Source organism: Dreissena polymorpha, chromosome 11 (assembly GCF_020536995.1).
Source record: "Dreissena polymorpha isolate Duluth1 chromosome 11, UMN_Dpol_1.0, whole genome shotgun sequence".
In the NCBI taxonomy this organism is placed as follows: Eukaryota; Metazoa; Mollusca; class Bivalvia; order Myida; family Dreissenidae; genus Dreissena; species Dreissena polymorpha.
Window position 1 is genome coordinate 38,319,720 of NC_068365.1, and position 18,348 is coordinate 38,338,067.

At 35.2% G+C, this 18,348-nt stretch overlaps 1 protein-coding gene across 3 annotated transcripts in view; it reads left to right on the plus strand.

The window, feature by feature from the left end:
• Positions 1 to 2,002: 2,002 nt before the first annotated feature.
• LOC127851698 (profilin-4-like) overlaps positions 2,003 to 18,348 on the plus strand; it is a 28,144-nt gene continuing 11,798 nt past the window's right edge. Inside the window, exons 1-2 of one of the 3 annotated variants that reach the window (XM_052385551.1) lie at positions 2,003 to 2,262; positions 17,431 to 17,559. In XM_052385551.1, the coding sequence (XP_052241511.1) occupies positions 2,209 to 2,262; positions 17,431 to 17,559 (183 nt within the window). In that variant the 5' untranslated portion in view covers positions 2,003 to 2,208. Of the gene's footprint in view, positions 2,263 to 4,625; positions 4,710 to 5,879; positions 6,018 to 17,430; positions 17,560 to 18,348 lie in introns of those variants that run through there. The other 2 variants (XM_052385550.1, XM_052385549.1) reach the window with 2 other exon arrangements.

The following is an 18,348-nucleotide window of genomic DNA, read 5'->3' on the forward strand; positions in this document are numbered from 1 at the left end:
AGTGAATGTCTGTCTGAAAATATTGGCTTGAATTGAGCGCATGCAGTTTCACATATTTCCTTATCCCTTTCCACCATAAAAAGCAAAGTGAAAATGGATTTTGCAACCAGCATAAAACCAGAACAGCCTGCGAGTAACTCGCAGTCTGTTCAGGTTTTATGCTGTTTGCTGCTTATCAGTAACTTAGGGTTGGAAATGAAGCCTTGAAAATTTGAATTTAGTAAGAAAGATCTTTAATTTAATGTTACTTTCTAAATGACTACAAATGCGTCAAAATACGTATCTAAGTGGTAAAGGGTTATGGTAATAAGTTTTAGAGTTCTCATTTTATTAATCCAAAGCCTGTTTCCCCAATGCTTCAATTGGGGTCAATGGTTCAGCCAGGCAGTTTAAATCTGTTCAGTATAGGATTATTACTGATTAATAATTTTAATAATTGGCAAGTATCCAAGTGTGTAGGTACATTGTTCCTTGAGGACAGAATTATCATCGGGTGACCGTTGATGACTTCACAATATTAATTAATGATCGGGATATCGGAGGAAATATTGATGTGAATGTGTTGCTGATTTGATTTGTATCTCCGTGTACTGGGCCACTGTTTGAAACGGGTTGATGTTCTGTGTGTTTCATTGATTTGTTTCACATAAAAGGAGTTTTGTGGATGTGAATTTAAATGGGATTTTTAGCACAGTGAGATGTTGTCATTAGGAAATTATCTACTTGGCATTTTCTGAGAGAATTTGTGCAAACATGTTCATTATTTTTTTTAATATCTAAGGGCTATATAGTAAAGGGCTTACCAAATCAGCTTGCTGGATTTTTAAACATGCTTGCAAATGAGCCCTAAGCTCTGGAAATACCAGGCTATACACATGTGCGTAAAGTGTTGTCCCAGATAAGCCTATGCAGTCTGCACATGGTATCAGGAAGGACACTTTTGGCTTTTATGGAATATTTCATTAAAAGGAAGTCTCTTGTAAACCAAAATTTAGTCTAGGCGGAATAGAAGTCCCTGATTAGTCGGTGACCACATTTTGACACATGCATTAAGCCCTGTTTTTGCAGAGCGATGCTCAGTTGCTTTAGAAGAGCATGGAATGTTCATCCTTATCACTAAATGATTGCACCCTGCCCTGCTTTCATGTTGTATAGATACCAAAAGCGGATAATCCATGGTTTATCTCGACCTTTATTGACAGTTTCCTTATAGGAATTATTTACAACTCCAAATTTGTATGCATTTGTATCAAATTCTACCTTGTTTTTCTTTTCATCAGATTTTACTGGAGTTTTGGACAGGGTATTTTAAATTAGCGGCCTAAAAAGTGAAGGATCTTATAGGCTTCCATATTTGGGTTTTGTAATATTGCAATCTGTGTCTGTTTATATGGAGATTTACACGATCTTAAGATCTGACTTAAAATAACAATATTGATATGAACTGTTCTGCTTCTATGAATTAGTGCATAAAGTTTGAAACTTTTTTTACATAAAAATCTTCAGTAACAGTGTATTCCTTCTCATTTTATTCAGCTATAAGCATTTTGTGGATTGTTGAAAAAAAAAATAATGAAAAGGGTGTTGTTAACTTTTTCCTCAAAAATGTATTGTCTTCGGAATTTAATATTAGAGATTTCCATTACGTAGCTTTTTTAATTGGTGTAAACTAAAACTTGGGAGTATAAAATGTATTTAATGGGAGGCTAATTATGATTTTGCTATGGTCTACCAGTTGAGAAGGTTTACTGAATAAAGTGAGTAATAGATTCTATTTCCAGTTTTACTTGTCATTCCTTTACTGAACCAAAGTGATGGGTTTCAATTGAATTATTCATTGATTAAGAAATAGTCTGGTTATCATTTTTTCACATCAATATTTTTTTTAAGAGTTTGTGTATATTCAATTTCAACTTGTATTGATATCTTTTCACGTGTTCAGAAAGGAATGTAAAGACTCTTCAAATCTTTGACAGTACAAAATTTAAAAATCATCAAGCCAAAACACCAGTGTTTGTAAATATTGTGTTGGGAAAGTACACGGTGGCTTGCGAATATCCACAGAAGGGTGACTTCTACTGGAGATTAGTGGAGATTAGTGCTAGTGTTTGCAGAGAGGATTAGGTGAATGTGTGCCTTCATTGAGGATTGAGTCTCTATCTAGTGTTGAAAGAGATAGCTGTAAGGAGGAACGTGCGCTGAGCAGTCATGGCAGACTTGGATTTCGAAACAAACCCCCGATACAAACAGACTGGGCTTCCTATAAGTACATTGAGGCATGACTGGTATAGATAGACTGGGCTTCCTGTAAGTACATTGAGGCATGACTGGTATAGATAGACTGGGCTTCCTGTAAGTACATTGAGGCATGACTAGTATAGATAGACTGGTCTTCCTGTAAGTACATTGAGGCATGACTAGTATAGATAGACTGGTCTTCCTGTAAGTACATTGAGGCATGACTAGTATAGATAGACTGGTCTTCCTGTAAGTACATTGAGGCATGACTAGTAGAGATAGACTGGTCTTCCTGTAAGTACATTGAGGCATGACTGGTATAGATAGACTGGTCTTCCTGTAAGTACATTGAGGCATGACTAGTAGAGATAGGTTGTTTTGGTCATTGACACGTCACGGTACAGAACTAAGCTTGATCGCTCATTATCTGTGGGGTTGGCCCAGTTACCTCACTCGGTAGACCTTGATTGTGGGAGGTTATGGGTTCGAGTCCCATACTGGCTACACCTTTTTTCGCCATTGGGCAACAGACATTCAAGGGTAATTGACTGGTACAGAAACTGTTAATTGACATCACATGGTAATAGACATGTATTGGTACTCTTCATTGATCTACCATTATAATTGGAGAAGGTACTTTATTGACTTGTATAGATGCTGTTTTTTGACATCGGCCTTCAACCTTGGCCTTCACTTCCTTATCAAATGGGATCTCCTAGATGACTGTCTCATCTTTTGTAAAGGAATTTCTTATCTTGGACATCACATGGTAACTGTTAATGGACTGTCCCATCTTCTTTCAAAGGACTTTCTCATGTTATCCTCTTTCTGACTCCAGCCCTGCATGACCATCTTTTCTGAGATAGCAATCTGGTGTTTTGAAGTTTTGCTGGTTTGTTTGTATATTTTAGTGTTCTGCTTAACTTTCATTTTATAGTGACTGCAAAGTGCTGTGGACATGAGCTACATCTTGACATGGTCCAAGATAATTCTAATTACATTGTACTGTCTAAAACACTTGAATTTCTTAATAATCTTATAAAGTTTTTTAAGCAACATGTTCCTGGAAAATTATTATTTTAAATTCAGAAATACAAGGCATCTAGAAAAGCATTTTTTCTATTCTAACCTGAATTAAGAGTTGGTGTGTACTTTCGTGGACTATATGAAAAAAGACAATCAAAGCCAGAAACAGCAACTAAAATTGAGTGTTAAAATGTTACCATCTCTGTGTGATTTCTTCAATGCCCAAAACATTTCAATGACCTTGCCCACTGCTAATTATTTCAGCTACAAGCTTTAGCACCAAGGTCTGAAGATCATTTAGTAGATTATTTATACTGTCGTTTGCACTGTAGTTGCCTTCCAATATGACAGCTCAGTGGCATTTTATTTATTTTAATTGCACTTTATTATTTATGGTCGACAAAAAACCTTAAGTCTTCAATATCTTCCTGCTTGATAATGACACCATTTTTTTGAGTGAAAACTAATTTTGTTCAGCTTTTGAGCCATATTAATGGAAAATTTTAATTTTAACCTTCTGGCAGGCTTTTCTTTAAATGGTTGTATTCAAAACTTTCACGTATCTAATTTGACTATCAGATAGCCCTGATCAAGCACTGAAAACAGAAGTGTTGTACTTTACAAACATTAAAATGTTTCAAGTGTTGAATTTGAGAGCAGTAATAAATAACTTAAAAACTTGACTGTAAGAAGTTGATTATTCACTCTTTAGTACTTCTTGCATGTGTATGAAGCTCTTTTTATTTTGAACTTTTTGGGCCAAGATTTTGCACTTAATGCACAGTTTGTATTATGAACAAATTTTGATGTGCACATTTTGAGTGTTATTATTTTGGAAGATATTTGTGAACAGTTTAAGACATATTGTTAAGAGAATATAAGTGAAAACAAATTAACACATTGTTTAGAGGATATTAGTGAACAATTTTAGAGATATTGTCTAGAGGATATAAGTGAACAATTTTAGAGATATTGTCTAGAGGATAATAGTGAACAATTTTAGAGATATTGTCTAGAGGATATTAGTGAACAATTTTAGAGATATTATCTAGAGGATATTAGTGAACAATTTTAGAGATATTGTCTAGAGGATATTAGTGAACAATTTTAGACATATTGCCTAGAGGATATTAGTGAACAATTTTAAACATATTGCCTACAGGATAGTAGTGAACAATTTAAAACATATTGCCTACAGGATATTAATGAACAATTTTAGACATATTGTCTAGAGGATATTTGTGAAAAATTTAGATATTTGTTCAGAGGATATTATTGGACAATTTTAAACAAATTGTTTAGAGTTTGAATATTTGTGTTCAGTTTGTGTTTGAGAATACATGTGAAACTATCTCGGCTCTGGTTCCCATCAGGACATGGATAAGGTAGAGGAGTTTGGATATGGTAGCAGGAAACCAACCAGGGTGCAGGAGGTGGATGTCTGGGTAACTAATCCATTCTGGTTATCTAAGCCTCATTCTGGGAAAACTGGGCTTAATTCATGTGTGTAAAGTGTAATTTAAGATTAGTCTGTGCAGTCTGCAAGGCTTTTCTGGGATAACAATTTCCGCCTAAATTGGGTTTTTGCTTATGCTTAAAAGAGCCTTATTTCAAGCAAAAAATACCATAGAAGCAAAAAGTGTCATCCATGATAAACCTGTGCAGACTGTGGGACAAGACTTTCAGCTCATGCATTTATCAAAGATTTCCTTGAGCAATGCTCATATCTTTGGGGGAGGAGTAAGAGCTGTAATTTATTGATGAATTAACCAAAGAATGTTTCTTTTAAGCATTTCTTAGATTCCAGCAGAGTTCTTCATGGTTTCAACCTAAAACAATGCAGGCAAATTTGAGGTCTGTTTTTTTTTTTATCATTAAAAATCATAGCCAGAGTGGACTTTGTTGAGGTTGGGAAAGTGACCTCATTTTTTAGCCTTATTTTGAGAAAAACCAGGCTTAATGCATGTTGGAAAAGTGTCATCCCAGAGTAGCCTGTGCACTTACCACAGGCTTATCAGGGAAAAAATCCTTTGGAATTTTCTGTGCAGACTGCACAGGCTATTATTGAATGACACTTTACGCACAAGCATTAAGCCCCATTTTCCCAGATCGCAGCTAAGAGTATTTTCCACTTCAGACAGTGCTATCATGTTTCCACAGATCAAGGTGGTAATTGTCCTTCAGTAAACATAAACAATACACAAACTTTACAAGTAATCAGTGTCTGAAATCTCATCAGCATAGTTCAATCCTTGATTAATTTGGTTACTGTTCACTGCTCATGCATGATTGTCTTTTAACAGTTTTTTACATGTTTAATGAAATGTTTGGACAGTACACTTAAATTTATCAACTCAGTTTGTATAATACTTCTTTCCTTTTATCATATTAATAAATGAATGTTAAATAAAATAAAATATAATGTGTGTGACACGTTGTTTATCCATTTAGAATAGACAGAAATAAAAAGGATTAGAATAGTCTGAATAATGAAACCGATATAAATAAAAAGGAATAGGACATACATGGAATATAAAGTGTTTGATGCATTGTTTACCTATATAGAATAGAAAGAAAAACTTTGGTGAAAAATTAAAAGAGTGAAATAAATTCAAACTCCTATCATAGCCATGTCAGCCTCACAGAAATCTGCGAGTCGTGTGGCAATAAAGGAGACACGTGTGACTAGTGATGTACAGCGGGACATCTCATACGAGGATGAGCCTTTCAAGAGAACGCCCATCGAAGTTGTGGTAATGCTGGAGTGGGGAGTGGGTGGGTGTGTGTGTTGTTATTGTGGATGTGCATCTGTCAGTGTTGTAGGGGTTTGGTAGGTGACTGCAGGTTACATGTATTGTTGCAGTTTCGCGTTTGATTGGTGAGTGCAGGTAATATTTTGTTTAGGCACAGTCAAATGTGCTGATGAGCCAATTTGATGCGGCTCATCATCATGCTGCTGGCAGAGTGTTTAGGGAGTGGTTTGTGAAATACTGCAGTGGTAATCAGTTTCTATGTTGTGCTGGAATTCATGTGGGTATGGTGTGCGGTGCTGGGTGGTGTGGGTAACATAACTTGGATATGGGTTGCTATGTGACCTCGGTACTTATCTTGCTATAATGTGTGGTGGTGGTTGGTGTGTTACAAAGGAAGGATATGGATTGACCGCTATAATGTGGGTTTCTTATTGCTGTGATTCTTTGGTTGGATGTTATGTGATTGCACTTGGTTTTTTCTGTATTGCCATTGGTTGCACTTTGTTCTGTTTGTATTGTCACTGTTGGGTGGTAACTAGCTTATCCTGCATTTTGTAAAATTGTCTCAACCATTAACTGTGGGTTTGTGAATTACAAATACTGGTATATGCAGGGATACAAACACTAGTATATGCAGGGATACAAACACTGGTATATGCAGGGATACAAACACTGGTATATGCAGGTATACAAACACTGGTATATGCAGGGATACAAACACTGGTATATGCAGGTATAAAAACACTGGTATATGCAGGGATACAAACACTGGTATATGCAGGAATACAAATACTGGTATATGCAGGGATACAAACACTGGTATATAAAGGGATACAAACACTTGTTTATGCAGGGATACAAACACTGTTATATGCAGGGATACAAACACTGATATATGCAGGGATACAAACATTGCTATATGCAGGGATACAAACACGTGTTTATGCAGGGATACAAACACTGGTATATGCAGGGATACAAACACTGGTATATGCAGGGAAACAAACACTGGTATATGCAGGGATACAAAAACTGGTATATGCAGGGATGCAAACACTGGTATATGCAGGGATACAACACTGGTATATGAATGGATACAAACACTGCTATATGCAGGGATACAAACAAGGCTATATGCAGGGATATGAACACTGCTATATGTAGGGATACAAACACTGGTATATGCAGGGATACAAACACTGGTATATGCAACGATACAAACACTGGTATATGCAGGGATACAAACACTGCTATGTGCAGGGATACAAACACTGGTATATGCAGGGATACAAACACTGGTATATGCAGGGATACAAACACTGGTATATGCAGGGATACAAACACTGGTATATGCAGGGATGCAAACACTGGTATATGCAGGGATACAAACACTGGTATATGCAGGGATACAAACACTGGTATATGCAGGGATACAAACATTGGTATATTCAGGGATACAAACACTGGTATATGCAGGGATACAGACACTGGTATATGCAGGGATACAAACACTGGTATATGCAGGGAAACAAACACTGGTATATGCAGGGATACAAACACTGGAAATGCAGTGATACAAACACTGGTATATACAGGGATACCAACACTGGTATATACAGGGATACAAACACTGATATATGCAGGGATACAAACACTGGTATATGCAGGGATACAAAAACTGGTATATGCAGGGATACAAACACTGGTATATGCAGGGATACAAACACTGGTATATAACACTTGGGGCAATTTTCTGAGTAAGGCATGTTCAATATCAACCAGCACGATAAGAGGAAAAAATGCTCTGATATATCAATTTAAACAATGTGTAATTGAATGATACAATTTAGATCTACACTTGGAGATTTTTCTAATATAACACTTTTTAAACTTGAATATCTCAGTAATGAGATAAGATTTTGCGCAAGATAACGATAAAATCATTCATCCATGACAATCAGGCGCTTTTGCACGTGGGGTAGGTGTGGTTTCATCTTTTTGCTCGTGAAAATGGTGAAACGCGTTATGATTCAAATTTTATTTCATTTCTTCATTTTAGGTGGCTTGATACACCAGGAAAACATAAAACTAATTTTAAAATCAATATGTCTCGTATAAATTTTCTGATCTTGGTTTTATGCATGACAATGTTTTTATCCTCCATTTACGGTTTTAGATTCGTTGTTGCGAGTACAGCACCAATGTTATGTGTTGTCTATAAAACAAAAAATCCTTTTTAATTAGTGTGCTCTGTTGGATGAACACAGGTAACAACAGTAAGAGAAACAGTCATAGCTCAATTCATGTTAAGTGATCTGTTCTGTTCTAAGGCCCTAACAAATAAGTTGCTTGTTCTAACATCTAGAAAGAAAATGACCCCTCATCCAAGCTTTAGTGATGGATGAAGGGGCATTATTGGAAATAAAGCCTGAGGCTGAGCATGTATAATTTAGCATATCGTTCCGACGATATTTCTAATCGATCGCGATTTAAAGCATAAAAACAAATCGAGTATACCTCACTCCAACCGGAAGCGCTCTTCAATGGGAAGTCATAATTTACAGTAAAAAGAATGTTTTGTTGCATTACTTTATAAAGGGTGGGAAATCCATTGATTCCTTTTTAAACAAAATATAAAATGTTCAAATGGGATGGGAATATACATGCTCAGCCTCAGGCTTTATTTCCAATAATGCCCCTTCATCCATCACTAAAGCTTGGATGAGGGGTCATTATTTTCCATAAAGCCTTCTGGCTTTCACATGTATAATTTAGCATCTTTAAAAAGCAACAAAACCATTCTTTCCATAGAATGATATATAATACAACACAAAAAATAAAAAGTGTAACAAATATCAATTCCAAATAAGTATTGTCTTCCACTCTTATATAAATGCACCATATCTGTTATAAAATGTATAACAAATTCAAAAGCATTATGTATCAAACATATTTGATATTTGAACAACACAAAAGACCATGTCCATAAGAAATATTGTGTCTAATCAACATGAGAACTGAAAACAGCTTGGGAGAATGAGACATTTTCATTTGTTAAAGCCTTTCGAAGATAAAATTTTCGAAAGTTTTTATCCGACTTCCAGTCTGCAGTGTCCAATATATTTTTTAAACTACATCCTCTACTAAATGCAGCCGAGGTGGATGCACTTCTATACGAATGTGCCTTAAAGATTTCAGAATTGACACCTGACATAGTCAACACATCTTTCAACCATCTAGCAATGGTGCTAGAGGAAACTGGCTGAAAAGTTTTATATGATATAAAAAACTGTGACGATTTCCTAATCGTTTTAGTAACTCTAAGATAATGTAAAACAGTATGCATAACACATAATTCTTCTTTGTCATAATGATCTATTTTAAGCACAAATGCATCACCCATTTTAGTCGTATTCAATAGTTTAGGAAATGTAAACACAACTGCCTGTTGTTCCTTATACAAGTTATTAACATTCATAGAAACTAAAGTCTGTGCTCTTGGAGCTGTAGCCAGTGCAATCAGTGCTACCAATTTCAATGTCAACATTTTCAATGTCAGATTATTCAAAGGATAAAGAGACATTAAATATTTTAAAACAGCTGATACATCCCACGTGAATCTATAACGCGGTACAGGTGGCTTACTATGAAAACAACCTTTAAGGTATCGTTTCACTAAGAAACAATTCTGACACCAAGAATTTCCGAAAAAAGGTTATGTCTGTAGAAGCATTGATTTGTGTGTGTTAAGAACTGAGTAAGATTTATTATTATCCTTTCAATAATAAAGATAATCAACTACTTTAATTTCAGTCGTAATAAGGGGATTAACTTTCCTTCGTAAACACCAAAAATACCATCGTTTCCACGCCAGGTCATATTGCTTCCTAGTTCCAGGTCTCCATGACTGGATGATAGTGTTTGCAGTTTCTGGTAAAAGTCCTTGACTCTCAAGTGATTTCCGGATAAGACTGCTGCGCCCATGATGATCTTCTTTGCTAACGGATGCTCCTGTCCGTTGTGTGGCAGGGTGAGCAAGTCCCTGTGTTTTGGTAGCCTGACAGGAAAATCAGATAGAATAGTCATCATCATAGAAAACCATGTTTGAGACCTCCATATAGGAAAAACTACTATAGCTTTCTCTACTTTATCAGTTTTAATTTTATTGATTACTTTCCCCATAAGATTAAATGGGGGGAAAATATATGGAACTTCAGTTTTCCAACAAATACTAAATGCATTAGTATATGTTGATCCAGGTTCTGGAAACCAAGAGACAAATCTATCTATCTGCTTGTTAATTATGGATGCAAAAAGATCTATTTTAGGTACAAAAAACTGAGAAGTAATTCTACAAAAAATATCTGCTTTTAACATCCATTCTGTTGCATCAGAAAAATTTCTTGAATAAAAATCAGCTGTATTTAAAACACCTGGGACATGAATAGCAGACAAATATATTTTCCTTTCAATACACCATTGCCAAATATCTTTGGCTAACAAATCCATAGAAATTGATGTCATGCCACCCATGTCATTAATATATTTTATTGCTGATATGTTATCAGATTGTATTTCTATGTGAACATTACAATGATGAACATACAATGATTGTAAAGCATAGAAAATTGCAAGTAATTCTAAATAATTAATTGATAGAGCAGATTCTTCAGGATTCCATCTGCCGTTAGAATATCTTTCAGTGTCTAACTCTTCACAACCCCATCCTTGCTTAAATGCGTCAGTCCGACATCTCGACTGAATCGAAAAAGGACGAATCCGTTTTCCATTTTTTAATCTTATATTCTCTATCCACCACAAAAGTTCCATTTTACTTTCATCAGATAAAATCATCTTTTGATTAAAATCTGTACTAGAATTCAAACCGAGAATTTTGTTTCTTTCCAAAGTCCTATAATGTAGGGGTGCCTCAAAAACTGCATAAAATGCATTAATAATCAATCCTATAAATGACGCCAATTCTCGTACAATAATTGTATTTTTACTATAAATATTTCGAGCGTACAAAATAATCTTTTGTAACTTTTCTTCTGTGAGGAAAACCATGAATTGAACACTGTCAATAATAAATCCAAAAAAGACCATCCTTTGTGTAGGGATCAGAACCGATTTTGAATGGTTAATGGTATAACCTAATTTCTGCAAAGTGTCAATCATTGTTAGTGTGTTAGCCTTACAAACAGCTTGATTCAGGTTCATATTCAACGAATCATCAATGTAGTATGAACAGCGTATGCCTAACTGTCGAAAATAGGAATACACTGGTTTTAAAATTTTTGTAAAAATATATGGGGCAGATGCCAATCCGAACGGAAGACAACTGAACGAGTACAACACTTCGTTCCAATAAAATTTAAGATATTTCTGGCTTTCTTTATGAATTGGTATAGAATAATATGCTTGTTCCATGTCTACTGATGTCATGAAATCATTTTCTTGTAATAAATCCAAAACAACATTAAATGTTTCTTGTTTGAAATGATGGTATGTTACAAACTCATTCAAGGCTTTAAGATTAATTACTGGTCTAAATTTACCACCAGGTTTTGGTACAATGAATATATTTGATATGAACTCATTTGGTTCTGATATGGATACCTTTATGGCACCTATTTCCAATATTTTTTAAATTTCAGTATCTATTATAATTCGCTGTTCATTATTAAATTTAATACTATCTGGAAGTTTTTTCTGAACAGGCTGTTTGTAAAATTCAATGGAATAACCATTGACAACATCTAGTATCCATGGGTCAGTGGTTAGTTTTTCCCAACTTTCAAAACAATTTTTAAGTTTACCGACCGAGGAATCTACTTGTCGTTTGGGTAAGCTGAAGTAGCTCCTACCCGGCCTGCTCTGGCCCTGAAAGGTCTTGAGAAATTTCCTCTCTGTACAGGATATGGCTGGAATCTATAATTCCCAGAATATCCTCTGCGAAATGGTCTGTTGGTTCCACGTCCCCGCCATGGTTTGTAGGACCCATACTGGGAATCCTTAGCAATATATGCCATCGAGTCACATGATTTAATTTCCTTGGACACATCATCGCCAAACAGATTCTTTGTAATAGGCATTGATATATTACACAGTCCAAAGTATTTCTTTTTCAAATGAGGACGAATGCTGTAGCGCCTCTTTACTGAAATATTGTACTGTACTTGACCAAGCAATGTAAGTGTGTCCGACAAAAGGGTTTTTGTTCCCTGATTTAATGCAGCCGATTTCAGATTTTCAGCTAATTTGATTACCAGTACCATGGCTGTGGCAACAATATTCTGAATTTCAGCCAAACCTCTGTCTTGTGTGTGCACTATTTTATCTAATATTTTCCAGATTTCAGGATTAACAAGTGGTGGTCCAGCCATATCAACATTTTCAGGAATCTTATATTTCTTTGCAATTTCCTCTATATCGCACTGAGAAGTGCATGCCACTTTAATCAATTTTGCTAAAGATTTAGCAATGGGTTTATCCGTTTCTAAAGCCTTCAATTTAGGAGGCTGCCAATTTTCATCCTCAGAAGTAACTGAGCCAAACAGTTCTTCTTCAATATTCTTAGACCTAGAAGGTCCTGGAGTTGCAGTGTCTGAAACATCCTCTGAATTTATTTGCACATGTAAATTTGGCCGATCCACCTCTTGATAAGAATATTCATCAAATGTATCATAATAGTGGGGGTCAACATCTGGAATACCCAGTTTCTGTCTTAATTTTACAATATCTTCCTTTGAGAGCTGATTTATGTCAATAGAAGATAATGGCAACTTTTTTGACTTGTTTGTAGGTGTCTGATTACGACTAACTGGTTTTGAGGCCTTTTTGACAACGGACTTAACTTTCTTTTTTCCCATAACGGGACTTTTTCCACGTTTCTCTTTAGTAGTCACGGTGGAAACCTCAACCATAGAAGCAACATATGGTGTATCAACGATATCACCAGATTCGAAACCGGAAAACTCCGAGTCTCCGTTCACATCCGATAAGTCGAGAACATCGTTCTCAACAGAGCTCATTTTTACCAATTATGAACAAATATAAGAATACTTGCCTATAAATAAATATTTATAAACAAGGACAGCGTCCTTGTGAGCCCTTTTCTGTATACTAAACACAAAATATTCTAAGTTAAAACACGTGTGTGAAAAAAGCACTAAAAAATCGTGCCTACCTTGTCGATCGCCGAAACAATTATGACTTCCCATTGAAGAGCGCTTCCGGTTGGAGTGAGGTATACTCGATTTGTTTTTATGCTTTAAATCGCAATCGATTAGAAATATCGTCGGAACGATATGCTAAATTATACATGTGAAAGCCAGAAGGCTTTATGGAAAATAATAGGGTAGGTTGGTTGACAAAACAGTTCCTTTTTTTACAATGCAGGAGTTAGTTTCCACTCGAATAGTGACGTTCGATGACAGAAATCTTCCAAATGGAACATTTCTTTCTTTACATGCATAAATAAATATAGTGTATATGATTTGATTATGAAAAAAAAAGGTTAGTGTAAGCAAGCAGTTATTTTGTTTACGCCTTATGCCATGTTTGTTTACATTTCAGGAATATCACCATGTCTACAAAGGGTCGCTTTGTCTCTGTAACGTGTTCTTTATTATGATTTTTTAAACTCTTTTGGAAGAGGAATTTTGTATTAATTGTTTTTGTAGTGGGAAAGGCAAACAGACTTAATACCGAAATAGAGTTTGTAAGGAATAAGGAATGCTTGTTAACTTTTTAGCAAGTATGATTGAAGAAACCTTTATTTTTCAAGAGTGATAACTGGTTTCCGGCTTAAGATAATGTATATACCACTTTGTTCTTCCTCATTTGTGCATGTGTTCTTCTGTCCAGATTGTGATGTTTTTTTGGCAATGATGCACAGGTTTGACCATGGTTTTTTGGCAATGATGTACAGGTTTTAGCATGTTTTTTGGCAATGATGCACAGGTTTTAGCATGTTTTTTTGGCAATGATGCACAGGTTTTAGCATGTTTTTTGTTATGGAATTATGGGTTATTTGTTACTATTTGACCTTCATATACTAGGTTTTGTAGATCTTATTTCAATAATCATTTATAGAGGGTTGAATTTAACCCTTTCCCCCATAAGAAGCAAAGTGAAAATGGCTTTTGCAAACAGCATAAAACCAGAACAGCCTGCGAGTAATTCGCAGTCTGTTCAGGTTTTATGCTGTTTGGTGTTCATCAGTATCTAAGAGTTGAAAATGAAGCCTTAAAACTTGAATTTAGTAAGAAAGGTCTTAAATTAAATGTAACTTTCTAAGGGACAACAAGTGCATAATTATACGTATCTAAGTGGTAACAGGTTAAATACGTATCTAAGTAGTAACAGGTTAAATATGTATCTAAGTAGTAACAGGTTAAATATGTATCTAAGTGGTAACAGGTTAAATACGTATCTAAGTAGTAACAGGTTAAATATGTATCTAAGTGGTAACAGGTTAAATATGTATCTAAGTAGTAACAGGTTAAATATGTATCTAAGTGGTAACAGGTTAAATACGTATCTAAGTGGTAACAGGTTAAATATGTATCTAAGTAGTAACAGGTTAAATATGTATCTAAGTAGTAACAGGTTAAATATGTATCTAAGTGGTAACAGGTTAAATATGTATCTAAGTAGTAACAGGTTAAATATGTATCTAAGTAGTAACAGGTTAAATATGTATCTAAGTGGTAACAGGTTAAATATGTATCTAAGTGGTAACAGGTTAAATATGTATCTAAGTGGTAACAGGTTAAATATGTATCTAAGTAGTAACAGGTTAAATATGTATCTAAGTAGTAACAGGTTAAATATGTATCTAAGTAGTAACAGGTTAAATATGTATCTAAGTAGTAACAGGTTAAATATGTATCTAAGTAGTAACAGGTTAAATATGTATCTAAGTAGTAACATGTTAAATATGTATCTAAGTGGTAACAGGTTAAATATGTATCTAAGTGGTAAAGGGTTAAATACGTATCTAAGTAGTAACAGGTTAAATATGTATCTAAGTGGTAACAGGTTAAATATGTATCTAAGTAGTAACAGGTTAAATATGTATCTAAGTAGTAACAGGTTAAATACATATCTAAGTGGTAACAGGTTAAATATGTATCTAAGTAGTAACAGGTTAAATATGTATCTAAGTGGTTACAGGTTAAATATGTATCTAAGTAGTAACAGGTTAAATATGTATCTAAGTGGTAACAGGTTAAATACGTATCTAAGTGGTAAAGGGTTAAATACGTATCTAAGTAGTAACAGGTTAAATATGTATCTAAGTGGTAAAGGGTTAAATATGTATCTAAGTGGTAAAGGGTTAAATATGTATTTAAGCTGTAAAGGGTTAAATACATATCTGTGTCCCATCCTGCAACCGACACAGCAAAATTTTCATGACCTATCCAAAAATTAAATTTGGTTCAAAAACAATTTACCAAACAATATCATGTAATTTGGCATATTTGGCTTACAAACAAATAATCAGCAAAATCTACTGTAAAAATACAGCATAAATAAACAGGAAGTTTGAAATTCATTAAAATAATTATCATGAATTTGCAAACAGAAAAACAATATATCAGAATTATGTACATGCCAAAAAAACTTTAAAAGAAAAATAGGACAACTTAATATGTCTGAGTGATAGACCGTCCATTCATTAGTACATTACTATGAGCTACTGGGGGTATATTTATTATTTTCATCACATGTAATTAATTTTCTGCATGGAAACAAACATTATATAATTTCATTACAAATTTTTAATTTTGTAGATTTTTTCAGCATCTTTAAAAGTGTTGAAACATTTTCTTTAAAGATCAAGATTATAAGAGGAAAACAATAGAATTTAGATACCAATATATGATAAACCATGTCTTTTTTTTGGAGCAGACTTTTATACATCGAGCATTTATACAAAAGATTGACAACAAATTTATTGTAGCTGAACACTAATCATGTTCATGTGAACATAAATTGGATTTGTTTTGTAATGGAATTATTTATAAAAATGGACCGTATTACGGTATATATGAATCTTAAAGAATTAGCAGCTTTGATCAAAGTAATAGAGCTCTGTGAGTCAGACAATTTGTGTTGCCTAAATACGTTCCTATTTTGCCTTTTCTTCATTGAAGTCAAAACAATTCCCAAAATAACAAGACTTTCAGCATGAGATATAAAGTTCACTCTGTAATAAATTTTAAGCAAGGGTGAGCCTTGCAAAGCTTATCAAAAAATGATTTGTGAAATCATTTCATGTTGTCACCTCTATGCTACATAAATGTTGCATCATTTCATGTTGTCACCTCTATGCTACATAAATGTTGCATCATTTCATGTTGTCACCTCTATGCTACATAAATGTTGCATCATTTCATGCTGTAACCTCCAAGCTACATATATGTTGCATCATTTCATGTTGTAACCTCCACGCTATATAAATGTTGCATTATTTCATGCTGTAACCTCCACGCTACATAAATGTTGCATCATTTCATGTTGTAACCTCCATGCTACATAAATGTTGCATCATTTCATGCTGTTACCTCCACGCTACATAAATGTTGCATTATTTCATGTTGTAACCTCCACCCTACATAAATGTTGCATCATTTCATGCTGTAACCTCCACGCTACATAAATGTTGCATTATTTCATGTTGTAACCTCCACCCTACATAAATATTGTATCATTTCATGTTGTAACCTCCACGCTACATAAATGTTGCATTATTTCATGTTGTAACCTCCACGCTACATAAATGTTGTATCATTTCATGTTGTAACCTCCACCCTACATAAATGTTGCATCATTTCATGTTGCAACCTCCACACTACATAAATGTTGCATTATTTCATGTTGTAACCTCCACCCTACATAAATATTGTATCATTTCATGTTGTAACCTCCACGCTACATAAATGTTGCATTATTTCATGTTGTAACCTCCACACTACATAAATGTTGCATTATTTCATGTTGTAACCTCCACGCTACATAAATGTTGCATTATTTCATGTTGTAACCTCCACGCTACATAAATGTCACATCACCATATGAGACTTGCTATGGGAAAATGGGGCTTACTGTATGTGTGTCAAGTGTCACCATAGATTAGCCTGTGCTATTCTCACAGGCTAATCAAGTACTACACTTTCTGCCCAAACTGGATTTTTAGTAAGAAGTGACTTTTTCAAAAAAAAAATCAAAAGCAGAAAATGTCCTTGATTAGGCTATGCAGACTGCACAGGCTTTTCTGGAACTACACTTTACACAGTTTGATTTAGTCCCATTTTCCCAGACCGAGGCTTAAATAATTTCATGTTGTCACTGCCTACCACATGAAATCCACTGTATCATAATAATTATCTATTCATATGTTCAGGATGCTGTGAAGATGAATCAGCTGCAGAACCTCCTTCATGACGCCCTCATCTCCACAGAACATGTACAGCAGTGTGCCATAGTGAGGAGGAAAGACTGCTCTGTGAGGGCCAGCTCTGTAGGATTCAATGTAAGTATATGTGTGGGTGTGTATAACATGTACAGCAGTGTGCCATAGTGATGAGGAAAGACTGCTCTGTGAGGGCCAGCTCTGTAGAATTCAATGTAAGTATATGTGTGGTTGTGTATAAAAAGTACAGCAGTGTGCCATAGTGAGGAGGAAAGACTGCTCTGTGAGGGCCAGCTTTGTAGGATTCAATGTAAGTATATCTGTGGGTGTGTATAACATGTACAGCAGTGTGCCATAGTGAGGAGGAAAGACTGCTCTGTGAGGGCCAGCTCTGTGGGATTCAATGTAAGTATATGTGTGGGTGTGTATAACACATACAGCAGTGTGCCATAGTGAGGAGGAAAGACTGCTCTGTGAGGGCCAGCTCTGTAGGATTCAATGTAAGTATATGTGTGGGTGTGTATAACATGTACAGCAGTGTGCCATAGTGAGGAGGAAAGACTGCTCTGTGAGGGCCAGCTCTGTGGGATTCAATGTAAGTATATGTGTGGGTGTGTATAACACATACAGCAGTGTGCCATAGTGAGGAGGAAAGACTGCTCTGTGAGGGCCAGCTCTGTAGGATTCAATGTAAGTATATGTGTGGGTGTGTATAACATGTACAGCAGTGTGCCATAGTGAGGAGGAAAGACTGCTCTGTGAGGGCCAGCTCTGTGGGATTCAATGTAAGTATATGTGTGGGTGTGTATAACACATACAGCAGTGTGCCATAGTGAGGAGGAAAGACTGCTCTGTGAGGGCCAGCTCTGTAGGATTCAATGTAAGTATATGTGTGGGTGTGTATAACAC